Here is an 8,969-nt window from a genome sequence, read left to right as displayed (position 1 = left end):
GGAGTCATCCATCCTTGGGTGTCAGGATGGGGGAGGGGACAGTAAAATCTGAATTCCCTAGCCACATGCTCCCTCACGGTGAACTGGCTTTGTATTAGGGAAGCACCTTAAGGGCCGGTGCACACAGCGATGCGCGGCGAGGCGTCTCCGACTTGCCTCGCCGCGACTTGCACGGACCTCAGCGGCGACTTGCAGAGGACTTCTGTATAGAAGTCAATGCAAGTCGCCCCTGAAGTCGCCCCAAAGTAGTACAGGAACCTTTTTTCTGAGTCGGAGCGACTCGAGTCGCTCCTCTCAGAACGGTTCCATTGTACAGAATGGGGGCGACTTGCGGGAGCGAGGCGAGGCGAGCCGTGTCGCCTCGCCTCGCGCCGCAGTGTGAACCGGCCCTTAAGTGAGGTAAACCTGTACTGTTATTATTACTATGTTAGGATTATTATCTTCATTTATTCATTCATTAGTTCATTTACCACTAAACAATCTTGTGTCTATTTCCTGGTTCGAATTCATAGCCAAGGTAAAGGTATCTACACTTGTGTTCCTATAAGGCCCCTTTCACACATGCGGACCGTATGTCCGTATTTCATCCATCCGTTTGCGGATGAAATACGGACATACATGCATTCCTATGGGATAGGACATCCGCAGACACCCGATATCGTCCGTCTTCACAATGGTCCGATTCTGCAGACGGAGGAAAGTCCTATTTTTCTATCCGTCTGCAGATCAGATGAACACGAACAGACGGCCTGTGTTGATCCGATCCCCCATAGAGGAGAGTGGAGAGCTGACAGGGCTATGCAGGGACCGCCCTGTCATCCGCCGGCTCAGCGGGGATAAACGGAGCGATCCCCGCTGAGCAAGCGGATCATCACGGATCCATCCCGTGTGAAAGGGGCCTTTGTGTGTGCAGTAACTTTCACTCAACCAGGTGTGTCAGAGGGGCTGAGGTTGTTATTCCATCCTGAGTTGCAGAAGAAAGAACCCAAATTAACAAGTGGCTCCTTCAGGGGTGCACTACATATCTGCTATTTTATTTATTAAAGAATATAAATCTCATACAATTTCCATACAGAGGGGTACTCTTCAGGGTTGTCTCTTATTGCCAGACCTTTTTATATTTGCCATTGAACCATTAGTGATAACTATGCATAAAAGGTTTCTCACAGGAGATAAGGAACATAAGTGTTTATGATTTGCAGATGACATTTTGATGTTTCAACTTCCCCTTTTGGTTACTATACCAAATGTATTGAAAATGTTACAAGAATTTTCTGCCATATCCATTCTCCATCTTAATGTTTCTAAATCACAAGTCATGAATCTCAGTGTAGATGAGCTAACTAAAACCTTTAATGTCCTCATTCATATTCAATTGGTCACCTTTATCTTCACTCTTCTACTTGGATATACAAATAACACCATCCTTTCATACATGTTATCATCTAAATTACACGTTCTTGTTTAAAAATCAGAAGACCTTAATGTATGGACATGACCTCGTCCTTTATGGGTTGGTCCTCCGTTCTCTTCCAATAAACATAGTCAGTGGTGTCACTATGGGGGTGCGGTCCGCACCCGGGTGACACCATCCTGAGGGTGGAGAAAGCCCTGGCTGCCTTTGATGTTGTTTTTTTTTTTGTTTTTTTAGCCTGAACACATCCAGCACACGCCGGGGCTGCTCCTGGTCTCTGTTTTCCTCCTCCTCTCCCTCCCCTCTCACTACTGCTCTGCTGAGCCTATCACACTGGCACGGCTGCACACTGTGTGAGCCCTCAGCCACCGCCCGGGTATATTGTGTACCTGAGCCACCCGCCCTGGCCCCGATCTGGGGGTGTCCGCTGTTGGAGCCTGAGGTGAGCTCTTGCAAGGGGGGGGTGTCATGGTGTCCGCCATCCAGTCACACCTGAGCCGACCAGAGTTGCTGAGAAGGAGGAGTGTTAAGAGGGGCATGGTTGTTTTTACTGCTGGACACAGCTATATATATTTATTAATATATACATAGCTGTGTCCAGCAGCAGTCCCCCCCACCGGTTATCAGCTATATTATTACAGGTATAGTGGCTGAGCTACCCACCCTGAGATGGTCTGGTGGGGGGGGGGGGGCTTTGTGCTGCTAGACACAGCTATATACACACTATATATATATATATATATATATATATATATATATATATATATATATATATAATATAGCTGTATCCAGCAGCAAAATATGGATCGTAGGACAAGTGGGGTGTCTGCAGCCAGGGCTGCTGATGGGGAGTACTATTGGGCCTCTTGTAAGGGGCCCATTCCAGTCATTTTAACAGGGGGCTGGCAGCTTCAAACTTCAAAATGTGGTACACATGGGCATACATACTGTAAACAAATAATGTTCCCCCATGGCCCACTGGTGGTAAATCCTACTCCCTGGGTGGGGGGATTCAGTTCATCCAGAGGGGGCCCAGGAGACTGCAGGATAGAGGAACATTTTTTTCCTTTTTCAGCACAGGCGGACTTACACAACAACCAGTGCTGCACTTGCATAAAGTCCTGGCTCACAGTTCCTTCTGCTGGCGGAGTGATATACTCGGCTATCTCGCTGCCTGCCTCCTTCACCAAGTAAGTGCTGAGGACAGGACAGACTCCGGCTGAGCACAGTAGCTATCAATAACATTAGCGCAGCAGGCATAGGCAGGTTCTGAGACTGATGTGGGGTGGCTAAAAGTGAACAGCAGGAGGACTAATCCCAGTAGCACGATAATTATATATATATATATATATATATATATATATATATATATATATATATATATATATATATATATATAATTTGTATAGTCCATTGGTCCGTCAGCCTTCCAATCTGCAGTGCCAATTATCCTTGATCAGCCACATCTCTGCTGAGGGCTGTCATTGATTGCTAGGATCACTACAACCAATTATGTCATGTGTGCCCTCCCCCTGCAGAATGCTTTCCCTCCCTTTTCAGCTACTGTCTTCTGCTTGCCGACTACAGAGCAACACTCCTTGTTTTCAGCAGGTCACAGCACCTTACAATCTCCCCTACGGCCATCGGATCCCAAATAGCTAGCAAGACACCGTGTCAACAGGTAAGTTCCAAAATCAAACAAATCAAAATTATTTGGGGGGGGGGGGGCCATGCCATGTTTTACCGCACCAGGTGACACCAACCCTAGTGACGCCACTGAACATAGTTAAAAAAGATTTAGGTGCCTTACAATCTAAAATCTTTACTTTTGTATAGTGAATACATAAGCCAAGAATAAATGTACGCAATGGGGCTAATTTACTACTATGGTGCAGCTGTGCATGGCAGCCAATCAGCTTCTAACTTCAGCTTGTTCAGTTAAGCATTGATAACAAAATCTGGAAGCTAATTAGTTTCTCTGCAGAGCTGCACCAGATTTTAGTAGATAAACCTCAATACATTCCTAAAGGTCAAGGTGGTCTTGCCATGCCAAATCTTTTCAAATACATTCAACCGTGTTTAATGTAAAAATTATTCATGGTCCTCACAATGGGGTCATGGCAGGAGCGTGTCCTTTGATACAAGATACACTTGCATGTAGATTCTGTAAATTTCAACAGTGATGAGGCTATAAAAAAAAAAATTCAAATCGGCAGCTTCATTTGCAGAAATACAGCCACAAAACCACATTGAACCTATCCATTGCTTTATTGTTCCTGCAGATATTTATCCGCATTTTGTTCTCCAGCCTTTCAGCAGCCACATCTCTTTCTGTTAAAGCCAAATATTTGTAATTTTGCCTTATGAGTCCAGAGCACCTGCTGCCATTTTCTGCACCCCAGTCCTTGTGCTTTTTTGTGCTTAGGTGAGTTATTTGGATTTACTTTTGTCTCAGAGGAATTGCTTTCTTGTTGCAACTTTTCTATAAAGACCACTTTCAGGCTATAGATGAGTCCCAGTGCTTTCTACTAGTTCTGAGCTGATAGTGGTGCTGAATATCTTTCAATTTTAAAGACCAGTAAGCTTGATTCCTGTTTGCGTAATCCCCACCTGTTTGTAGTTCTACAGAAGAGTTTGGACACCACCTCCTAGAAACTCCTGTCTTCTGTAAATCTAGCTTGTAAGATATCCTGATGAAGGGAGATGACCACTTTGTATCTTGCTACTGTTTACTGGCAGGAAGAGAGTGCAGAGGGTATAATAGAATGCAGTATATGCAGGAGCTAATTACAGGGGGTATATCAGCGGATGGTGTGTGCTGGAGAGGATTGTGAAAGTTATAGTATGGATCGCTCGAACTAATGCACTGGAGAAAGAGGTACAACAAAAGCATGTGGAGAAGGCATCCTGATGTGCACATGGGTAAGAACACAATTACTTGTGTAGTATAATGGACTGTAGTAGCTAATAGAGTAAACAGCGCTGTGTTCTGGAAACATTACAGGCAACTGCTCATCTACCGTTGAATATTAACAGAGCCAGACTTCATGCCTCTCCACCATTCAGGAGAAGCCTTGCATTTTTTTCAGTGAATACAAGGCCTCCTCTCATTGGCTAAGGTTGAATTTGTGACATCATCCACCTGGCTCATGATCTTGGTCAATAACGCCACAGATAAAGCATGCAGACATAGTCAAGACATGCTGCAAACCTTCCATTTTCCTTATCATCTACACCCAAAGACCAAATGGAGTATTCCAAAGTCACTGTCATATTTATAGAACCAGGTTGAGTTGATGGGTGTTTTGCGACATAGCCAGTAATCACGTTGAAAGCAGCTATTGAATGAAGAAGCTATTAAATGATACTTAGCATTAAGGGGCCTAATATTGGCTACAAATTCCTCACACCATTATATCACCATTACTAGCCTGGTGTATGTATCAGGTTGCAGTCACATGGCTATATGCATTAATATTAATATGCAGGTAGTATGCATAATCAGATTGACAAGTTAGGAACTTTCATTCATTAAATGAATAGGATGGTATGTGACAATGGGGGAGATTTACTAAAACTGGTTCAGCTTTGCATGGTCGCCAATCAGCTTCTAACTCCAGCTTGTTCAGTTAAGCTTTGGCTTAACCTGGAAGCTGATTGGTTTCTATGCAGAGTTGCAACAGCTTTTGCTTTTAGTAAACAACCCCCAATATCTGGCAAAGTTCATCTTTTCTTATATTACAGTTGCTTCAGCATCTAGCAGAAACTTTGCTGGGATCTTCAAAGACCTGCATAGTTGCCAACGATCCCAAATTTCCCAGGACATTCCCGGGATTAGGACATTTGTCCCGAATTAATTTTGTCCCGGGGAATTGTCCCAGGAAATTCAAATTTCCCATTTTTCGCTAGAGGTCCGCAGCCGGCGGAGACAATGTCTGCGCCGACCACCATTTTTAAGAAGACCAGAAGCTGGTCTTCAATAGAGAACCTGTGGCACCGCCCACACCCGCTGCCAGTGTGTGTGTGTGTAAAGTGCAGTGGGCGGTGCCACAGTTCAAAGTTAGTCTCCATGCGGCAACGTGAACGACGGGATGTCGGGGGCCAGTCTGTGGATGGGATGTCGGGGGCCAGTCTGTGGATGGGATCTGTCAGAGGGGGCCAGTCTGTGGTTGGGATCTGTCAGAGGGGGCCAGTCTGTGGTTGGGATCTGTCAGAGGGGGCCAGTCTGTGGTTGGGATCTGTCAGAGGGGGCCAGTCTGTGGTTGGGATCTGTCAGAGGGGGCCAGTCTGTGGTTGGGATCTGTCAGAGGGGGCCAGTCTGTGGTTGGGATCTGTCAGAGGGGGCCAGTCTGTGGTTGGGATCTGTCAAAGGGGGCCAGTCTGTGGTTGGGATCTGTCAGAGGGGGCCAGTCTGTGGTTGGGATCTGTCAGAGGGGGCCAGTCTGTGGTTGGGATCTGTCAGAGGGGGCCAGTCTGTGGTTGGGATCTGTCAGAGGGGGCCAGTCTGTGGTTGGGATCTGTCAGAGGGGGCCAGTCTGTGGTTGGGATCTGTCAGAGGGGGCCAGTCTGTGGTTGGGATCTGTCAGAGGGGGCCAGTCTGTGGTTGGGATCTGTCAGAGGGGGCCAGTCTGTGGTTGGGATCTGTCAGAGGGGGCCAGTCTGTGGTTGGGATCTGTCAGAGGGGGCCAGTCTGTGGTTGGGATCTGTCAGAGGGGGCCAGTCTGTGAATGTGATCTGTCAGAGGGGGCCAGTCTGTGAATGTGATCTGTCAGAGGGGGCCAGTCTGTGAATGTGATCTGTCAGAGGGGGCCAGTCTGTGAATGTGATCTGTCAGAGGGGGCCAGTCTGTGAATGTGATCTGTCAGAGGGGGCCAGTCTGTGAATGTGATCTGTCAGAGGGGGCCAGTCTGTGGATGGGATCTGTCAGAGGGGGCCAGTCTGTGGATGGGATCTGTCAGAGGGGGCCAGTCTGTGGATGGGATCTGTCAGAGGGGGCCAGTCTGTGGATGGGATCTGTCAGAGGGGGCCAGTCTGTGGATGGGATCTGTCAGAGGGGGCCAGTCTGTGGATGGGATCTGTCAGAGGGGGCCAGTCTGTGGATGTCGGAGGGGGCGCCACTGAGTCTAGATGTCAGAGGGGGCGCCAGTGAGTCTGGATGTCAGAGGGGCACAGTCAGAGTCTGGATGTCAGAGGGGCACCAGATGTTAGGAGGGGCTCCGCTGATGGACACCAGATGTGAGGAAGGCTGCTCTGATGGGGCACCTGATGGCATCTGGTAGCAGGCAATGTGGCTAGTGACGCGCTCGTGGCTCCCACTGATTCGGTATTATGGTGAGTTGAATGATTTCATTTCATATTACAATGTAATAATAGAAATAATGCGCTTCAATCATCCTGACACCATAACAATCATGGTGCCGGGATGATTGAAGCGCTAACACCAGGTATTTGGAGTATCTTTATCTGCTGATTGTCAAACTCTGGAAAACACATTGCTATTGTGGTGTAGGATCGGGGGGCTGCTGTCCCTCCATCCCCCCCCCCCCCCCTTTCCCTTTCCCTCCCCATCCCGTCTTCATCTCAGACACTAACCACACCCCTTTGAGCCACGCCCCATGTAAGCCACGCCCACCATTTTACATAAACCACGCCGCATTTTATCCTTTTGCTATGCCACACCTATAACGGCATGCCCCACCCCCTAATTATAACACAACTCCGCCCACTACCAAAAAAGTGTTACAAAATTTTTCTTTACAATGTTGCCAACTATGGACCTGGGGCACCACCTGGAATGGAGAGTGGTGGTATGTACGGTTACTTGATGCTAGGCTGGACAGGATTTTTTTCATTCTCAATGAAAGGTTGAAAAGGCTTCTGTTGAAGTGGGGAAATAGTGGGCAGACTGAAAACATGGGGGGGTTTCAGTGGTATAACTATAACAGTGACTATAAGGCCTTTTTTTTTTCTGCTAAATCATTAGTTAGCTTTACACGTTTAATTGGCTCTCAGCAGGTGGGCCTTGGCACCGAGCAGCCACAATATTGCAAGAAAAAGCTGTGCCAAGAGCGTTCGCCCTGTGTGCTCCCAAAACCGTTATCAGCAGCTAATTGAAAGGAGCAATCGGGAGCTTTCCAATCGTATGACAGCCAATCACGGCGGTCACATGATCATAAACCCCGCCTCCCGATATCCAAAACCCCTTAAAGGGCTGGGAGGGGTTGTTTTGTTGAATGTTCTTAGGGTTAAAGCGGTAGTAAACCCGCAAATTTTTTTTTTTTTTTTTTTCTTTTTAAACCTGCAAAGCAAAAGGCATAATGAGCTAGTATGCACCGCATACTAGCTCATTATGAAATACTTACCTTAGAACGAGGCCCCGACATCTGGCCCGATCCACGCCGAGGGAGCTGACATGCTCCCTCGGCGTCTCTTCCGGGTATCGCGGCTCCGGCGCTGTGAGTGGCCGGAGCCGCGATATCGTCACTCCCGCGCATGCGCGCGGGAGATTTCAGTCCGGCCGGACGAGCGCTGCCGGATTTTCACGGCGAGAACCCCCTTGTGCGCATGCGCCGCTGCAGTCAGTGGCGCATACCGAGGGGAATATCTCCTAAACCGTACAGGTTTAGGAGATATTTTTTTTTACCTACAGGTAAGCCTTATTATAGGCTTTCCTGTAGGTAAAAGTTAAAAAATTGACCATACAACCACTTTAAGCTAATAGTTTTAGGTTGTTATGCCTTACCTACTGTTTTGTTTATTTCGAGTCAGGGTATGCCCAGAGGCTCTGTTTTGTAACTTTTCTTTTAAATAAATAAAAAGAATTTTCGTAAAAAAAAAAATAAAAAAAAAAGGGGGGCTGGGAGGTGTTGGCGCCAAGGGGTTAAAGAGGAATTGAACTGTGCCTCACAAAAAGAAAATTGAGGGCAATCGGCTAAACTTTTTTTCCCCATTATCGATTTATCATACCTTATTGCAACCTTGTTACATGTTACACTTTAAATATGGGTGTAACATTGTCTACAAGGAGTTAGCCTTTAACACCTCTAAGATCATAGTTATTTTAAAAATAGTTCTCATTTTAAAGTAAAACCTGAATCAGAATATTCCTACTGGATAGTATTTAAATCATGTTTGGAAATTAAGACAGAAAGTCATTTCAATAAGAAGAATTGAGAGATACAGTATATGAATCGAGCTTCAATGATAATCACATACATTTTATTTTTATTAAAAATATTAGAATGACAATATTGTTTAGGTCACACAACATGTCAAATTTTTAGAAGCATTGCCTCTTTTTCCGTTTGCATGAAATCTGTTATCATCCCATTGGATCGTCCATGTACTTAGACTCAGGCAGAGCTGTATTCATAGTCATCCTCCGAAGATGTCATATGCTAAGGAAAGAAAGTGAAAGTGCTGAGTATGTTAATTGACAAGCAAAAATAATTGCTTATATGTTAAAAACTTGTAAAAATGTTTTTTATAAAAATGTGTGTGTGTGTGTGTGTGTGTGTGTGTGTGTATAATACATGTAGAAATATATACACACATA

The 8,969-nt window shown here is 46.0% G+C and overlaps 2 protein-coding genes across 2 annotated transcripts in view; one reads left to right on the top strand and one right to left on the bottom strand.

Annotated features, from left to right (window-relative positions):
- Window positions 1-2,980: 2,980 nt before the first annotated feature.
- Window positions 2,981-8,969, top strand: part of LOC143974547 (uncharacterized) — a 168,226-nt gene continuing 162,237 nt past the window's right edge. The window contains exon 1 of the mRNA XM_077476070.1: window positions 2,981-3,095. The gene's annotated coding sequence lies outside the window, so the exon portion shown is untranslated. The remainder of the gene's footprint in view (window positions 3,096-8,969) is intronic.
- Window positions 8,611-8,969, bottom strand: part of LOC143974546 (uncharacterized) — a 55,003-nt gene continuing 54,644 nt past the window's right edge. Inside the window, exon 7 of the mRNA XM_077476069.1 lies at window positions 8,611-8,811. Coding sequence (XP_077332195.1) covers window positions 8,805-8,811 — 7 coding nt within the window. The 3' untranslated portion in view covers window positions 8,611-8,804. The remainder of the gene's footprint in view (window positions 8,812-8,969) is intronic.

The sequence above is a fragment of the Lithobates pipiens genome, unplaced genomic scaffold (assembly GCF_037356315.1).
Source record: "Lithobates pipiens isolate NorthernLeopardFrog02 unplaced genomic scaffold, aLitPip1_a1.2 Scaffold_13, whole genome shotgun sequence".
NCBI classification, from domain to species: domain Eukaryota; kingdom Metazoa; phylum Chordata; class Amphibia; order Anura; family Ranidae; genus Lithobates; species Lithobates pipiens.
The sequence above is the reverse complement of the archived record's forward strand: the minus strand, read 5'-3'. Positions and strand labels throughout refer to the sequence as shown.